This window comes from Cebus imitator, unplaced genomic scaffold (assembly GCF_001604975.1).
Source record: "Cebus imitator isolate Cc_AM_T3 unplaced genomic scaffold, Cebus_imitator-1.0 Scaffold162, whole genome shotgun sequence".
Lineage (NCBI taxonomy): Eukaryota > Metazoa > Chordata > Mammalia > Primates > Cebidae > Cebus > Cebus imitator.
In genome coordinates, this window is record NW_016107477.1 from 4,547,000 (window position 1) to 4,566,381 (window position 19,382).

At 35.4% G+C, this 19,382-nt stretch overlaps 2 protein-coding genes and 1 non-coding gene across 3 annotated transcripts in view; 2 read left to right on the plus strand and 1 right to left on the minus strand.

Annotated features, from left to right (window-relative positions):
* LOC108314844 (serine/threonine-protein phosphatase 4 regulatory subunit 1) overlaps window positions 1–15,085 on the minus strand; it is a 41,657-nt gene extending 26,572 nt beyond the window's left edge. The window contains exons 1-5 of the mRNA XM_017543949.2: window positions 14,978–15,085; window positions 14,775–14,840; window positions 13,706–13,864; window positions 7,558–7,685; window positions 568–1,091 (exon numbers count right to left, since the gene is read on the minus strand). Of these exons, the coding sequence (XP_017399438.1) occupies window positions 568–1,091; window positions 7,558–7,685; window positions 13,706–13,864; window positions 14,775–14,840; window positions 14,978–15,082 (982 nt within the window). The 5' untranslated portion in view covers window positions 15,083–15,085. The remainder of the gene's footprint in view (window positions 1–567; window positions 1,092–7,557; window positions 7,686–13,705; window positions 13,865–14,774; window positions 14,841–14,977) is intronic.
* Window positions 9,055–9,208, plus strand: LOC119473498. The gene has a single exon (XR_005202713.1). It is a non-coding gene; the product is annotated as a small nucleolar RNA SNORA62/SNORA6 family (small nucleolar RNA).
* Window positions 9,060–9,819, plus strand: LOC108314845 (40S ribosomal protein SA-like). The gene has a single exon (XM_017543950.2). It carries the CDS (start codon window positions 9,389–9,391, stop codon window positions 9,755–9,757), a length of 369 nt encoding a protein of 122 aa, XP_017399439.1. The 5' UTR covers window positions 9,060–9,388; the 3' UTR covers window positions 9,758–9,819.
* Window positions 15,086–19,382: the final 4,297 nt, after the last annotated feature.

Sequence of the window (19,382 nt, forward strand, 5' to 3'; positions counted from 1 at the left end):
TAAGGAATGCAATGATGAGCCTATTTTAAATGAAAAATTTCCTGAAGATCAGATTGTGTATTGAGAGAATTTAGAAATACATGATAATGATGGTCACACTACCTTTTTCTTTTTTTGAATGAAGAAAGACATGGTCTCACTGTTGCTCAGGTTGGAAAACTATCAGAGCAATCTGCTGATGATCCTTTGACAACATTTGAGCTTACGAGGTCGAGGCTGCACAATCACAGCTCAGTGCAGCCCCAACCTTTTAAGCTCAAATGATCTCCCACCTCAGTTTCCCAAGTTGCTGGGACTACAGGCATGTGCCACCATGCCTGGCTAATTTTTAATTTTTTTGTAGAGATGAGGTCTTATTATGTTGCCCATTCTGGTCTTGAACTCCTGGTCTCAAGTGATCCTACTGCCTCAACCTCTCAAAATGCTGGTATTATACAGGTGTGAGCCACTATGCCCAGTTCATAATACATTATTAAATGGCAACTTTTTTCTGAAATGAAATTTTAAAATCAGACACTATACTTTTAATCAATTTTAGAATAAAGAATTTGACTGATTCTTCCATACCTTTAACATCTGGATCATCAATGTGGGGCTCTAGATTTTCTATCATTTCTTCCAGTTCCTTTCTGGTGGCCATGGTGATGTTTGGGGAACCGAGCACAGGGCCTTCAGCTGCTTCCTCTGGTCCCTCTGGGCTGGATTTTCCCCCAGAGTTCTGTTCAAGCTCTATATCTAGATCTATTTCAGGAAGAGGAGTCCTCCAGAAATGGAAGGAGTTATACAATTCCTGATCTAAGAAAGCTGAATCTTGTGAACTGGTGCCAACCTCTGGTCGTAACGTAGATTTGTAGTTACCAGGTTTTTTATTCTCATTACTAGCTGTTTCCTGGTGAGATTCTGAGGACAAAGTACAAAGTAAAGAGCTGTCCACTGGAACACTAATTTCACCTGGAGGCTTCCCGGATGCCTCAGCAGCATGGTCTTCCATCGTGTTTTCCAGTTTGACACTGGAATTACTAACGCTGAAATTTGAAGGAATATCCTCTGGCCTGACTTGTACATCCTCTGGGACTTCTTGATCTCTGATCCTTTTATTGTTTCATTTGGTGGGAAAAAAACAACATGAAAGGATAATTACTTTAAAAAAACTAATGAAAGATATTACATATAGCATTTAGATAATTTAAACATTAAAAATTACAGATTATCTGTACAAATTGAATTTACGTGTATTATTTATAATGCTTCTTTCTCCATCAGCTGTTCTGTGTTCAAAGATGTAAATACCTATTAAGTATAAGTCTAAATAGTCAAGTAATATATATTAGTTAAAGAAGGTAACATTTAAGGATCCTGGGATTCTATTATACCATGCTAATTTCAAAAATAAATAACTAAAGAAATGTATTCTAAAATCATTTTAAGACACATAACAATATTATTTGATTTTTAGCATTATTTGTATTGCCACTCTACTCCAATGACATAGTGAAAAGCTAAGACCTAAAGCCTATTTGCTTACATTATAAAAGAAAAATGAAAAGAAAAATGTTCAAGATAGTAGTACGACACTTATTTGCTATCTCACAAAATATTAAAATCTGCTTGAATGCAAATATTACTTTTGTTTCTTCTACAATATTCATCTCTATTCCCCAAGATTTTCCTAAAATGAGGTCACAACTTGATAAGGAGAGATGGTACAAATTCATTAAAGTTCAGTGATTACTGCCATCTATTATCTAAAGTACTACTGTGTTATTATTTGATTCAATTAAATTTAACAAACATTTATTGAGCACCTACTAAGAGCCAGGAAACGAAATTAGTATTGAGGAATCAAATGTGAATGAGACGTAGCTCTTGCTCTTGAGATTACAATTAGAGGCAAAAAGAAAAAAATGAACATGTATCAGCCAATCACTGCTAGACAGGGCAGTAAGCACAGATGCATGCAGACTGAACACAGGAGGAAATGAAAGTGAAGATTAAAAGGCCTTTAAGTGGACACTCAAGAGGTGCTTTACATGGACAAAAAAAAAAGACCTTTAAGGAAATGACATGAGCTGTGCTCAGAAGAACCAATACGTGTTTACAAGGCTAAGGGGAAGAAGAAAGCATCCAAAGGAGAAACAGTACATGCAAAGGCCAGAGTGGCTGATCAGGTGTGACACATTCAGGAATCAGCAATGAGGAAATGATGGATGACAAGGATGAAAGACATCACAGGAACCACTGTATTTCAGACCAGCAGACCTCTGGCGTTCATCCTGGACTACAGGAAATCATGTAGAAGCTAAGAAAACTGTTGACAGATCTGTGGTTTTACATAGACCATTTTGGAGGAAATGTAGAAAATGAGTTGGAGGTAAGATAGGAGGCAGGAATTACAGACATGCAGGTGAGATGTGATGATGTTCTGATGGAGGTAGTGTCTTCGGGACTACAGAAAAACACATTCAAACAGCAGCAAAAATCAATAGGACTTTTCCACTTATTGCATGCTGCAGGTAACAAACAACAGTTTCACAAGAAAGCTAATGGGTTCAGGTTGAGATAGGGTGAGTCAGGTATCCATACGGGGTTCTAGGTGATGATATCTATGACAAAGAGGTAAACACTGAGACAGATATGGAGGTCATCAACACAGAAAGATGTGAGGCTAACATACGTGGAGGCAAAAAACATTAATAAAGAATAACACAACAATTGTATAGAGTAACACAAAGAGTGAAGGCATTCTTCCTGTATAAAAGAATAACAATGAGCATATTTTTAGGCTGAGGAAAATAGGTTAGAAGAGATGAAGGAACTGGAGACACAGAGATTGATGGAATTAATGATAAAGCAATGTCTTTCGGAGGAGAGGAAAGAATATGGGCTTCTGGAACAAAGGGGGACAGATTAAACAGGTGAAGAGACATTGCTTCCCAAGAAACATGAAAGAGAAATAAGGACAGCTAAGCTAAATATTTAAGTAAATTGGTGAGATGAATACAGGAAAAAGCATCTGTGTGCCTTTACATACACACAATAAAAGATGTTTAACAGGAGACTTAAAAGGACTGTACAAAAGAGGGGTGATGTTAACACCTATATGAGCTCCCAGTTTAAATAGTCACCATCTACATTCTCATAAAATTATGAGGTTCCCTCTCAACATACAATGCTTACTGTTTTCAAAACCATATTTTCACAGATGATTATTTTTTAAAATACTGATAAACAAAAACATGCAAGTCATCTGAAAACAAAACAAATTGTGACTGCATTTTAAATTCTGGTGTTTTTCTTCCATTCTTATAACTACAAAATACACAGTATGCATATATAATACAATTGTTTACAATTGTGAAGAAGTCAGACTGCAAGTTCTTACTCTCGCACTGCCACTACATTAATATAAAACTGTGAGCCTTTTAAGGACTTCTAGGATTCCTCACTTACCCCTTATTCATAAAAATGAGGGGCTGGCCTAGATAACCTGTAAAATGTTCTCCCACTCCAAAGGAGTTCCTGAAGCTAGTGTTGTTATGCAAAATAAATGTGTCTTCTATATGTTTATGAATTATATATTTCCCATTTTGTCCATATTAAAAAAGATAATTTTCCCTTTTGTTATAAAGAACATTAGTGGGCTAACCAGTAAAATTCAATAAAGGCTATAGAGTAGCTAACAGTATTGTATCAACATTAATTTCCTAATTTTGGTAACTGGACTACAGTTATATATTAACATCTGTTTTTTAAAGAAATACATGGTGAAGTATTTTAAAAAGGTAAAAAGAATATCATGTCTAAAACTTATTCTCAAAGAGTTCAGAAAAAAAGAATAAAGCAAATATGGTAAAATAGTATTTGGAAAATCTAGATGGATATATGAAATTCCTTGTGATATTCTTGCAACATTTCTGAAATAATTCAAACTAAAATTTTAAAATTATAATAAGATATTGTTCCAAAAGGGGGAAGAGAGGAGCAAATGGGTAAAACTTGTTAAGACCTCATATGTACTATCTGACAAATATAATGAACTCTCATTTTTCTTGCTCATTCTTTTTTTAAGAGACAGGGTCTCGCTCTATAGCCCAGGCTGGAGTAAAGTGGTATGATCATGGCTCACTGCAGCCTCAAACTCCTGGGCTAAAGTGATCCTCCTGCTTCAGCTTCCCAAAATACTGGAATTACAGGGACTTAAAGTTCCTTGATCACTATCTCACCTTGGTGTTAAAATTAAATTTTAATATTCTCAGCTGCAAAAACAAAAGGAGAATGACTGGTCAAATAATTGTTTGTCTGATAAATGTAAATGTATTAGTTTGTCCAAACTTAAAACTCTTAGAATGATTTTTAAGAGAAAACTACGAGACAAAGTTTTCCCTAGTACTATATTAAATTCTGGATAGTACTATAGCTTCAAAAATGTCAGAAGTATAAATTCTCAATTCTAATTTTTCTTGGTAATGTATAAGTCAATGCAAAATCAAGCTGTTCAATGCCAAAATTCTGATATTCTTAATTGTCAGACTTTGAAATGCTATTGTACAAGACAAACACTGTTTTGAAAATTGAGGCCCCTTATGACTCTGTATAATGAGAATTAACCCATTTCCTAAGAGGTAAAAGCACCAGAGGAGAGTCCAGAAACTACCTACATCAATGAGGAATCTTAAGTTTCTTTTTGTGCATATATAAGTTTACAATTAATATCCTAAGAGTTCCTTACTAGAGACTATGGGCCTAGAAAATTAATTACAGGTATTTCAAGGAGAAAATGACTTCTAGAACATCAGGCTGAAGAGGCACTATTATCCTGAGATGAAAGCAAACACACTTCAGGACACACCTTCTAAGTACTGTGAACTTAGAAGGTGCAATGACGTTTTGGCATTCATGAAATATTTCCAAATTTGTGCTAATAATTTTATTTTCATGCAGTTAGCATTAAGCTAAACTGATAAAAGCAGCAAAAGTGGTTTAGTTACTTCAGATTTTTGAGGTCAAATCCATATTTCCCTAGAATAATTCATTCAGGCTTAATATGGGCATCAACGGACCAGGCCCAGTGGAAACAAAGGGAGGAGAGTTGGATGCCACACTGCATAGCTGGGAGGCTACCCAGATGATAGATGCCAATATGAAGCCAAAAAGATAGGATTAAAATAGTGCTCTCATCACAGTGCTACTGACAGATATAGACAAAAGCTCTGTACTTCCTGGACAAGTCAGTGAGTCTAAAACAGAACCTGTTGACATCCACTGGGTTAAACAAGGGTATGGATGTAGCAAGAAGCTTCCCAGAGAGCAGCAAGTACAAAAACAGGGCGAGTTACAACACGGTGCATTCAGAGAACAACGTAATAGTGAATGCCTATTTTACATACTTTTAAAATGCAGATTTGAGTATTTCAACTCTGCTTCCAGAAGTAGCCTTTATCAGCACTTTTAAAGAAGCATTAATAGCCTCATCCAGTGTGAGTGAAAGATCTGATGTATAAGTAAGATGTTTGGAATCAATAAATGCTTCAAAGAATATTAAAGTGATAGCAAATGTTTCCAGGGTCAGATGAAACACTATACAATAAACAAACAGTAGTGGAAATATGTTGCCAAAAACTTGCTTACTTTGTAAGACATTTGTTTGAAAAACCTGAATGTGGGAAACTGAGAGAAGTTTGAGAACAGGAACTAAGTTCTATCTTTCCATTTACAGTTTCTGGTTCATAGTACGTGCTCAGTTACCTTTTACATGATCAATCAATCAACCAATCAATCAATCTTAAATAATACCACAACAGTTTAAGACAGCTTAAAACAAATGCCAGTGTGCCAAAACTAACAATTCTGAGATTTAATAATACATAAGACTACTTCTTTGTAAAGATAGGATGTCAAACTGTGCAAAAGTTTTTACAATATTTAGCACAACTCCTTCCTTAACCAGGAACGCTTTCTTCCCCTTACCGTATCATTAACATAATTTAATAAACTCTAATAATGTACTGAAGATCAGCAATACAAGTAGTATTGCCTGGACATTAAGACATACCTCATTACAATGGAAGAAAAATGAAGAAATTAAACTCCCTTTAAATAGCTCCTGCAATAATACTACACACTGGTAGGCAGCAAACATGGCCTTGATAGCCACACTATTTACGTCAGTGAAGTTTTACTGGAAACTCGTCCATTTATATAATGTCTATGGCTGTTTATACACTGCAAAGGCCGAGTGAGTAGCGAGCAGTTGTGACAGAGAAGAAAAATAATTACTACGTGGCCTGTCAGAGAAAGTTTACCAACTCATACTACATAATTCTCTGCAAATTATTTTACTTACTAGACCCATTATTTTAAAACAAAAGTTATGTAAAAGTCTTCAGTATACTTTAGTAATTTTAAGTATGCCGATTTCAAAATGAAAAATAGGTAACATTCCCCATCCTTCCATCATCATTTTTGTCAAACTCCTTGCAGCACCTGTTTTCAAAAACACTGACAGACTTTGCTTGCTAGGAAGATAGGTTTGAGTGATTTTCTTCCTTTACAAAAAACAGTACCTCAGGTTTGTTTGGCTATTCAGCAGGACAGTAGGAGAACAGGCAAAAAGGTAAAACAAGGCAGCAGAGAAGAAAGAAGAACTGCCAAATCAAAACACCAAGAAAGGAAATAGCACAGTATCAAGACCTACAGAAGAAAATGTCCATTAGCATCATGACAAGGGAGGGACAAGACACTATGGTAACTCAAGCATTACAGCAGGGACTGTTTCAAAAACTTGTATTAAAATTACTTCAAGTGCATAACTGTAAAACTTTGTGTACATTTTCTGCATACTAATAAGTTACACTTGAATTGGTTTTTTCCCTAAGCATATGTTATAATAAATTCTAAAAATTAAAATTTAATAGAAAATTTTCAATGCAAAAACATTTAAAAATAAAAATCAGAGTTGACTCTTTAAGCTTTATTTAAAACTTTGGTTTCACTATGAGACTGATATACTTAAAACTGATATACAGGCTAATAAATATACTAAATTGGTGTTAATCATTCCTATACTTTCTCCTTTAATTCACAGATTACAAACACCATTGACAAAGAATCCAAGATGCACAATTATTTGACAGAAAAGGAAAATAAAACATATTCCTAAATTAAGTTTTACTCCTTAAAAACAGATTTAAAAAATACTACACAGTGTATAACAATTATCCTGTATATTCTAGATATTACTGAATGACTAGGTAAATAATGTATTAAACATTAAAAAAAAAATCATAATCTATTATTTAGCACTTCCTATGTGCCAGGCATCTAGCTAATTGTGTTAAATGCGCCTGCTCATTTGATATGTAACCAATGAAAGAGATGCATAACAAACAAATGCATTTAAAATAAAGCTCTATAAAAATATTTACCAATTTTTATATTCAAGAGAAATAGCAAACTATCCAAAAATAACACCTGTTGTGGAATGGTGGAAATAATGTTTAAAGGCAGTAAAATCAGAAAACAAAGTTTTGAAATTAGAAAACAATTTTAAAATAATACCTATTTTTGTCTTCTACTGACATCTCTTCTGAACTTTTGCTTTCTTCTTTAAAATACTGGCCTGAGCTAGACGGATTAGCAAAAGTAGATATGAATGGTCCCAGAGATTGAAAAGCTGCTTGGCGAACCTAGAAGATAAAAAGGACAATAATAAAGGAATCATTTTTAAAAAGAATTGTATAAACACACACACACATTATAGATATTTAAGAATCTACTTTCAAATGCCAAAGTATGTTTAGCATAATAAAGCTTTTCTAAAGGAAGCCGAGATTCAGAACCTCAGCCAGGACTGAAAAATTCTTATAAGCTATTTTCTCTGGCTAGGCCCAGTGGCTCACGCCTGTAATCCCAGCATTCTGGGAGGCCAAGGCGGGTGGATCACGTGGGTCCAGAAGTTTGAGACCAGCCTGGACAACATGGTGAAACCCAGTCTCTACAAAAAATACGGAAGTCCCAGCTACTCAGCAGGGTCTGAGGTGGAGGAATCATATGAAGCTGTGATCACGCCACTGTACTCCAGCCTGGGCGACTGGGCAAGACTGTCTTAAAAAAAAAAAAAAAAAAGAACAAAACAACACACACAGAAAAAACAATCCCCTATTTGCTTTTTTTAAAAATTTCAATTGTTTTTATCCTCCCTTGAATGTTTGAACCATGATAATCTAAGTATGAGATACTATAACGTTTGCATAGAACAAAACTAAAGAAAGTCCTGCTGTATTCTCAAGAACAAAAAGAATAAGAAAAACCAACAATGCCATAAAGAACATAAAAATTAATAAAGTCAACAAAATGTGATAAATACATTTAATGTTTTCAGGTGGGAAAGACTATAATTTGTTCACTACAATGAGGCAAGACAGATGTACCAAAAATATACTATTAGCTTAAAATATGTGTCACGAAGATCTTGAAGCATGTATTACTGTTCTCATCTCATGTAGGAAAAATGATAAAGTTACAGAATTTCACTTCATGTCATATTTCTGTATTATTTTTGAAATCAGGAATTTTTAAAACATTTGAAAATGAGAGGATTTATGGAAGGAAGGATGAATGGATACAATCAGACAAAGGCAACCACAATGGGAAAACTGATATGTTACTAAAACCCTGACTTTGCCACAAATCAGTTTCTCTGAAGTTTAGCTTTCCTTTTCTTTTCGAGACAGGTCTCGTTCTGTTGCGGAGGCTGGAGAGCAGTGGTGCTACCATGGCTCACTGCAGCCTTGAAATCCTGAGCTTAAATGATCCTCCAACCTCAGCCTCATGAATAGTTGTGGACTATAGGCATGTGCCACCACATCCAGCTAATTTTTCTTTCTTTTTTTTTTTTTTTTTTTGTAGAGACAGGGCCTTGCTATGTTGCCCAGACTGGTCTTGAACTCCTACCCTCAAGTGATCCTCCCACCTCTGCCTCCCAAAGTGTCAGGATTATAGGTGTGAGTTACTGTGCCTGGCTAGCATTCCTTTTCTTAAAAAAAAAAAAATGCCTGTGCACATTGTTAGAGCTTGGAGTTGAGGCTACTGACTGGCCGATGAACTCGCAAGTGTAGGTAGTGTGCTACACGAGGGGCAAGTTTTTCGCTAACACCATGAGGGTCTCTGGCCCGATGAGTGGAGTTTGATAGTAATTCTTGCTACAGTATAACATTACCGCATGACAGCTTTGTGGAGAGATGAAAACATTTGGAAAACAGTGTGTTTTCTTCTGCCTTTGTCCATGTTTCTTGCTCAGGCCTCTCAGGCACTTGGCCTTTCTGTTTTCACACCAACTTGATGGGTTCTACTATAAGATTCTAAAAAGGGAGCTCACTCAGTGGGTTTGATGTGGTGGATGCTGGCTTGGGAAGTTTTGCGCATGCGTGGCACCATTTCCCGTGAACACCCGTGGGAGGTCATGCCTGATCTCTACTTCTACAGAGATCCTGAAGAGATTGAAAAAGAAGAGCAGGCTGCTGCTGAAAAGGCTGTGACCAAGGAGGAGTTTCAGGGTGAATGGACTGCTCCGGCCCCTGAGTTCACCGCCACTCAGCCTGAGGTTGCCGACTGGTCTGAAGGCGTGCAGGTGCCCTCTGTGCCCATCCAGCAGTTCCCTACTGAAGACTGGAGCGCCCAGCCTGCCACGGAAGACTGGTCTGCAGCCCCCACTGCTCAGGCCACTGAATGGGTAGGAGCAACCACTGAATGGTCTTAAGCTGTTCTTGTGTGGGCTCTTAAACAACATATAAGATTCATGGAAAATAAACATCGAGTTTCAAAAAAAAATGCCTAATAATATCTTTTGCAAGTTTAAGATAAGAATTATACAGTAAGCATGACTTTTACATAGGCAAATAAATGTAAAGCATATCATTAGAATTCACCTACTTAGAGAAGCATATATAAAAAATGACTCAACTGTTTTTTTAAAAAGGCTAGAATTATATGCCTAAGAGGGAAAAGAATAGCCTGTATGTGTGTGAACTAAGGGTTTTTCTCCTCTTCATAAGTCACCAAACATTACTTCCATAAAAGGATAAAAGGTCACTTTTAACACCGTATGCATGAATTTATTCTTCTCTGAATATTGTTAAATCTCTGAGTTTGTTCCCAATAAAGGATACAGAAAACTTAGTTTATCTAAATTATTAGTTTACCTTGTTGTTAGATTAGAATAAAAAAAGTTTAATGTGGAGGAGAGACACCAAGAGTCTCTAATAAGAGTTAGTTAAATCCTACTATTAATCTACCTCCTTGATTTCACAAAAATAGAAACTTAAATCCAAATAAAATTACTTCCTCAATGTCACCCTGTAGTTACAATGAAATCAGGACTAAAGTTCAATCTGAACTCTACAACACATCCCACTGTGTGTAAACTGAGTAATTTTCCAACACCATAAAAATATTTCTACTTTAAGCTATTCCTCAAAATAAAGTGATTTTAAGCTATTATTTTTACTAGTTTCAATGACTTTAAGAAATAAACAACTAATGATTTTAAACAAACGTTCTGGAAACCACTAAAAGAAATCTGTAAGTCACTCAAAGAATAAATATTAAAGAATTTCTGAAATAAAATTTACTTTTAATTCAATTTTAACTTTTGAGAAGGGGCAATAGAGCAGATTATAATCTTCCCCAAATGGTTTAACATTGTTTGGACAAAAGACTATTTTCTCTCCTTTTTCACCTAAATAGGCATAGGATTTACGTGTGTGTGTGTGTTTCTAACAATCTGATACAGGATATAACACAAACATTAATATAATACTAAGGCTTAAGAGTCATGTCTTCTATGTCAATTTTGTTTAGGGAATGAATATGCGAAGGTCCTGAAATTGGTATCCGCCGTGACAGTGTGAGGAGCTCGGCTGACCTAATTCCCGGGGATATAAGTGAAAATTATAAAACAATCATTCAGAGCCCCTGGAAACGGCCCTAGGAGCAAGCAGCAAATGCATGGATATTGATTCAAGAAAATCGACAAAATGTAGTATACACTGTAAAAAAGCTGAGAGTCTATGGTATTTGAACCAAGATCCTTCCCTGCTTATCCTGCCTCCAGCAAGGTGAGATAGAGATTGCAGTGTGCTGCAGCCAAGCACACTGGGGTCAGCTCTCCTGTAGCTCCCGGGCAACAGGCTCTGCATTGCTCCAGCTACCTGATGCTGACTCCCAGTCCTGAGCGAGAGCAGCTGAGGGGTGAGGCTCCTTTCTTCTACCCTCCTTTGGGTGTGGCATACTAAAAAGACTGGGGCCCCACTAGCCCACTGCTCTAGCTCACAGGGCGATGATTCCTCACCAGGAGAAAGAAGCCAAGGGAACCTTACTGCTGCCCTTCCATCCCCACCAAAGCCCTGTCATCCCAGGGTGACTGTTGGCAGATCCAAAGCTGTACCTCCTAGAGTGGGGAAACAGCCTTCACTCAAGTATTCCAGCCAGTCACTAAACTGGCAAATAACAGTCACAAGCCCCATGGAGGAGGGAGGACAACTAGTATCAAAGTTACTACATATATTATCTAAAATGTTCAACTCTCAACAAAACATTACAAGGTATGCAAAAAAAAAAAAATCCATACATTAGGGGAAAAAAAGAAACAGGCAACAGAAACTGCTTATGAGAGCAATCAGATTTCAGACTTTAAAAAAAGGCTTAAAAGTAGCTATTATAAACATGTTTGCAGAACCAAACGAAATGATATTACAGAAGTAATAGGAGGTATGGGGACAGTGCTGCATCAACTAGAGCATAACATCAATAAAGAGAAATTATGAAAAAGAACCAGATGAAAATTTTAGAGTTGAAAAGTACAATGACTAAAATAAGGTCACTACGTGAGCTCAACAGTAGATCTGAACTGGCAGAACACAGGACTGATCTATTGAAAACAGATCAAGAGACTATGCAAGCCAAAGAACAGAGGGGAAAAAAATGAGGAAAAATGAAAAGGGCCTCAGAGAAATGTGGGCCATCTTTAAGCACATTAACATATGTATAATATATATATACAAAAAATATTTATATATAATATGTACTATATATTATATATATTTTTATATATAATATATGTAATATGTATTATATATAATATATAATATGCATATTATATATAATGTTTTATATATTTTATATATATATATATATAAAAAATGGGGATATTAGAGGGAGAGAAGAGAGAAAAGAGAAGAAAAATTATTTGAAGAAATGTTGGCTCAAAACTCCAAATTTATTGAAAAAACGTAACTTACATAACTAGGAAGTTCAATTAACTCAACTTCAAGTAGTATAAACTAAAAGAGCTGTACAAATGGACACATCACAGTAAAAATTCTGAAAGTCAAAGGCAAGGAGAAAAATCTAGAAAGCAACAAGAGAAAGATGACATATCACCTACAAGGGAAACCTAACTGACAACAGTTGACCTCTCAGCAGAAACAAAAGAGGTCAGAGGCAGTGGCATAACACACTCACTCTCACATTAAGCAAAGCTGTCTTTCAAAATTGAAGGTGAAATAAAGACATCCACAGATAAAGGAAAACTAAGAATTTGTTGTTAGCAGACCTACATTAACAAGAAATACTAAATTAAATTCTTCAGGTTGAAAGCCATTTACCCCAGATGATAATTCAAAGAAAGAAGACCTCTAATCCATAACCTAACCTTCTGCCTAAAGACACTGGAAAAAGCAGGAAAATAAACTAAAAGCAAGCACAAGGGAGAATAAAGATTAAAATGGGAATTAATGAAATAGATAACAGAAAAATGGAGAAAACCAATGAAACCAAAAGTTGGTTCTCTAAAAGATCAACAAAACTGACAAACCTTTAGCAGACTGGCCAGAAAACAGACAAGACTCAAATTACTCAAATCGGAAATGAAAGAAGAGGCATTACTAATGACATTATGGAAATTAAAAGATTATAAAGGAATCCTATGTATAATCATATACCAACAAATTAAATAACTTAGATGAAATGTGCAAATTCCTAGAAAGATACAAACTATAAAAACTGACTCAAGAAAAAAACACAATATGAATAGACCTATAACTAGTGAAGAGATTGGATTAGGAATGTTAAATCTATCTACAAAGAAAAGCCCAGGGCCAGAGGGCTTTGCCACTGAACTCTACCAAACATTTAAGGGATAATCAGTACCAATTCTTCAAAAACTCTCCCCAAAAACAGAAGAGGAGGGAACATTTCCCAACTCATTTTCTGAGGCCATTATTACTCTGACAACAAAACCAGACAAAGCCATCATAAGAAAGCTACAGACCAATATCTCTCATGGTATGGACACAAAAACCCTCAACAAAATACTGACAAACTGAATCCAACGACATATAAAAAGAACTATACACTATGAGATAGTGGGACTTATTCCAAAGATGCAATTGGTTTAACATCTAAAAATCAATTAACATAATACATCATGCCAATTAAATAAAAATCAACAGGACTCATATTTGTACAGATATTTTTGTCCTGTTACAAAAAAACACACTAACTGTTAATGTATTAGTCTTTCTACTGTTTACTCCTGAAAGTATAAAAAATATCTTAAATTATGTTATTTCTTATGAAGTCAAAATTATGTTTGCTTTAAAACAAACCCAAATGTATTATTTTATAAAAGTGATAATTAAAACCCTACCCAACGTGAAGGATCACTGATCAAATTAATAAAAAGTGCTGATAATTTGGTACGTCGGATTTCTTGACATGTTGCACACGAAACTGCCATGAAGCATTCCGCACAAGCCTTCCGGACTCCCCAAACATTATCAGAACACAGCTGGAAAAATCTGGGCAGCTATGTGAAAAAGAAAGAGTTTTGTTAGCTGGACAAAGACAGCAGATTTCATTAGTTACTTCTCTTTTCATTTTCTGCTTTCATAGCTTTTTCTTTTTGAGACGAAGTCTCGATCTTTTGCCCAGGCTGGGGTGAAGTGGTACAATCTCGGCTCACTGCAACCTCCGCGTCTTGGGTTCAAGCAATTCTTCTGCCTCAGTCTCTCGAGTAGCTGGGATTACAGGCATGTGCCACCACGCCTGGCTAAATTTGTATTTTTAGTAGACACGAGGTTTCACCATGTTGTCCGCGCTGGTCTCAAACTCCTGACCTGCCTTGGCCTCCCAAAGGGCTAGGATTACAGATGTTGAGCACCAAGCCTGGCCTCATAGTGTTTTAAATATTGGATTGTCTTAAAAAGTAGAAGGTCTATTAGTATTAATACTCAACAATTTTCAATAAATCACATCTAATTTATAACTCAACTGGCTATGAAAAAGCACTCCCAACAATCATCGCTTAAATGTTATACAAGAGCTTGCCCCTGAACTTATTCTGCATAAGAGGTGGCTTCAGAAACACTTTAAGTATAAAAGAGTTTTATACTTAAAAACTTTATACTTTAAGCTGACTTATCAAGTACATGCATCTTGTGTACTATTTAAAACTAACTTGCCATAGATTTAGCATGTCATCAAAAGTCTAGAGGGTTGCAATAAAATTAAAGATTCAATTGAATAAGTAAGAATTGATTTGCTTAACAGAAATGGAAGAGGTAAAAACAGACCAATGATCCTGTCACATATCTGTATTTTTAATAAATATCAAAAACACAATTCAAATGCCCAGATTACAGATATTTAAACTCCTAAATTCAACGTTATTACATTTCTGGTAATAACATTTACTCCTTTATATCTGCAATACTTACCAACATTTCTTCAGTAGCTTGCTGGCCAACTACACTGCAAATATCTCCAAAATTGGCAGCACAGACCTGACAACAAAAGCATCATTGACATTTCAAAATATTACACATAAGGTTCTTTTAAAATAATCTTTTAAATGTCATATATCAGTATATTAACAAGTAAAACTATGTTCTTAGAAGAAAAAAAATTTGACAAAAAATACCTTTCGAACGTGAAACATTCTGCAATCACAGCACATCTCACAAAACCTAGGAAGGATAAGACGCTCTGTAATATCCTTCCCAACCATGGGAGCCATTTTGCACATTATCTAAAATAAATAACAACAAAAATGTACTGAAAATATCAAGTAAGGCTCTTTCAGTTAAGTTTAATAACTTAATAAAAGTATATAAGTTCAGGAAACAAAATATGATATGGCATTATTATACTATATACATCAGAGAAAACATTCATAGCCAATTATTTTTTTTTTTCCTTTTTAAATAATAATAATAATTTATTGGACCATGCGCCCAGTGTCTCCAGGCCCAAGCCTGCACAGCTAGGAACAACCATAGTAATTCGATAGTTCACTTATATTGCCAGAAACCAACACATCAATATTTATTAGTTAGCAACTAGTTGAGTCACAGGTATTGCATGAGCCTCAAAGAGGTGATAAACCACCAGTGAGTCCTCTTCTCACAGTCAGCTTTTTGGACTCACTCTCTCCTCAGAGTGGATAGTAGAGAAAAGGTACCCAGCAGGCTTTATGATTACCTGACCTGGCATTCTCATTTGCCAAAAGTTTTCCCTGTAGTCATTTTAGGTTCTTTTGTGAAATCTAAACACGGAGATGTTTCTTGCTTTTGAAGTAAAGGTCTTTTAACATAGCAATCCTTCCAGTAAGCACAAGAGTTTTTAAATTAAAAGAAGCTACCAAGCAATGAGACCACAGGAACAGTAACAGACAGGATTTTGGTGCAATGGAAGATACAACATAATGGGTGTGTCAAGCCTTTCCTACTCAAAGTGTGACTTTTAAAATGTCCATGTTGGTATCACTTGGGAATCTGTGAAAAATGTAGAATTCCAGGCCCAACCCCCAGGCCTACTGAACCAGGATTTTCACTTTGACAAGATTCCCAGGTTGGCAGTTTAAAAATATTCATAGCCAATTATTAATTGATCTAAGTAGGAAACAAAGACATATATTAACCACAATCAATAAAAACAACCAATAAATACTACATGCCAAGTAAACCCACAGAAAATCCTAAAAATTTCATTTTTGTCCACAGTTTCCATCTTATTACTACTTCACCATTTTGCCTGGTAATTTTAAAAGCAAAACAAACAAAAACCTACATTTCCCCAATTAAAAAAACTGGTGACTGTTCAAAGGGAAAATTATTCAGGAAAGATCTAGATTTAGCCTATCTGTATTGCTAAGAAAATAATTCAGTCCTCACCTTGCAAAGCACCCTGTTAACTGAAGCTCATACATATCAGAACCACGTCCTGGTTTTGCAAAGCTTCAGTTCCAAGGAAAGCATGAACACGCTTCTGATATAGGCATATTTCAGTTAACACAATACCAGGCAAAGTGAAGATTCAATTTATTTGAAAACTGACCTCTATTTAAATACTTGCTCCCACAGTTAATACAGAAAGAAATTGGATAGTCTGTTGTTATTTATTAATTGTTATCAACTGCTAGACTGTACAAATAGGACAAGATAAAAAAGTAAAAGAGATACAGATTAGAAAGAAAGAAAGAAAATTCTCTCTATTCAAATATGACATGGTTCTCTACATAGAAATTAAGAAGGAATCTACAAAGAAGCGACCAGAACAAATAAGTATGTTTAGGAAGGTTGTAGGCTATAAATCAGAATATAAAAATCTATTGCATTTCTACAAATTAGCAATGAACAATGAACTGGAAACATTTAAAAACAGTCTCATTCAAAGTAGTGAATAGTGATATAAATCAAAGACCTAAATAAATAGATCTACCATGTTCATAGACTTCAAAACTGGCAATTCTCTCCCTACTGATGTACAGATTCAACACTATCCCCATGAAAATCTCACTATCATCAGAACTGGAGACAATGCCTATATCTCCTAAATCCCAAAGCCAGGGATTTTGAATAAGCATCTCCACGCCCTAGTTAACAATCTAAAGTTATACTGTATATCACTGATATAGTAAAACTAAATTTATTTTTAAAAATGAGTTATTCCCAAGATAGAGAAAAAAATGGGAGCTAAGGAACATAAAACATGACCAAAAAACAAACACAATTTTAAGAAAATCAAGAGATTCTTACCAGTACTGGATACAGTTTAAAATTTTTTTATTTTAATGTTTTACTAATTTTACATTGCATCAAGCATTATAATGCAGCACGTTAAAGGGCTAAATATAAACCAAAAATTAGGCCAAGACCAAAACTGACTTCTTTCATTGAGAAAATACTAAAGTAAAAAAAAATAATAATGTTTTGGAACTAGGAAGAAGTGGTGGTTATACAACTTTGTGAACATGCTAAATGCTACTAACACTTTAAAATGATTGATTTTATGTTGTGTAAGTTTCACTTCAATAAAAAGTATCTAAATTTTTTATTAACTAGTAACTGAATATCTAAAAATAAAATAATAGATTCAAGAAATTACTCAAGGGAAAGAGACTAGAGAGATCATTTCTTTCATTCCACTAATGATGATCCAGAAGCACTATATATACTGCAATGTTTTAAAAATATCAACAAAGATGCAAACATATTATTTTAGGTTTAAGGGGTGAACTCTTACAATCCAAATAGATTTGAATAAATTTCAGGATGAATTGGTCGCTTTTCTAATTTACCATCAGAAATACTACTGTCTGAACTCAGGAACCATAGATGTGATTTATAACAGATACTACTCTCTAATTCATACGCTAACAAGGCCCTCAAGTAAGCAAAATATTTGCAAACCATGTCAAAAAACCCAGAAACTTACTATTACATTTGACTTTATGATGTGTATATTGACTTAACAATCTGTATATTCTTCTGATAACAATCATTGATGTCATATCCTGGGAAATGTACTTGCCTGACCATCCTTCCGACAAAGACGGTACTATCAGGGCATGAGCCAAGTATTATTTAATTCCCACTGTGCTTACACAGTGCCTAGAAAAGTACTCAATGCCTTTTGAAGGGGTTCAAATGTTTCTTCATTCAATACACGGTTTTTAAAATTTTAACTGCACACATAACCATTTCAGTTTTCTATTTGGACATAATAATTTACAGTTTTTTTTAATTTTATTTTTGTAATATGTATTTTGTTGCATTTTAGGTTTTGGGGTACATGTGAAGAACATGGAAGACTGTTGCACAGGTACACACATCGCAATGTGGTTTGCTGCCTTCACCTATACAAATGCCCCATCACCTATAACTGGCATTTGTTCCCATGTTATCCCTCCTCAACTCCCCACCCTTCTCTGTCCCTCCCCTAGTTCCCCACCACAGACCTCAGTGTGTGATGCTGCCTTCCCTGTGTCCATGTGTTCTCACTGTTCAACACCCTCCTATGAGTGAGAACATGCGGTGTTTGATTTTCTGTTCTTGTGTCAGCTTGCCGAGAATGATGGTTTCCAGACTCATATCCCTACAAAGGACATGAACTCATCGTTTTTTATGGCTGCATAGTATTCCATGGTATATATCTGCCACATTTTCCCGGTCCAGTCTATCATTGGTGGGCATTTGGGTTGGTTCCAAGTCTTTGCTATAATAAACAGTGTCGCAATGAACATTCGTGTGCATGTGTCCTTCAAACAGAACGATTTATAATCCTTTGGATATATACCCAATAATGGGATTGCTGGGTCAAATGGAATTTCTATTTCCAGGTCCTTGAGGAATCGCCACACTGCCTTCCACAATGGTTGAACTAATTTACACTCCCACCAACAGTGTAAAAGTGTTCCTATGTCTCCACATCCTCTCCAGCATCCGTTGTCTCCAGATTTTTTAATGATCGCCATTCTAACTGGCCTGCGATGGTTTCTCAATGCAGTTTTGATTTGCATTTCTCTAATGACCAGTGATGATGAGCATTTTTTCATAAGTTTGTTGGCCTCATATATGTCTTCCTTTGTAAAGTGTCTGTTCATATCCTTTGCCCACTTTTGAATAGGTTTGTTTGTTTTCTCCTTGTAAATCTGTTTTAGTACTTTGTAGATTTTGGATATTAGCCCTTTATCAGATGGGTAGATTGCAAAAATTTTTTTCCCATTCTGTTGGTTGCCAGTTCACTCTAATGACTGTTTCTTTTGCTGTGCAAAAGCTCTGGAGTTTAATTAGGTCCCATTAGTCTATTTTGGCTTTTGTTGCCAATGCTTTTGGTGTTTTAGTCATGAAGCCCTTGCCTATGCCTGTATCCTGAATGGTTTTGCCTAGGTTTTCTTCTAAGATTTTTATGGTGTTAGGTCTTATGTTTAAGTCTTTAATCCATCTGGAATTAATTTTAGTGTAAGGTGTCAGGAAGGGGTCCAGTTTCTGCTTTCTGCACATGGCTAGCCAGTTTTCCCAACACCATTTATTAAACAGGGAATC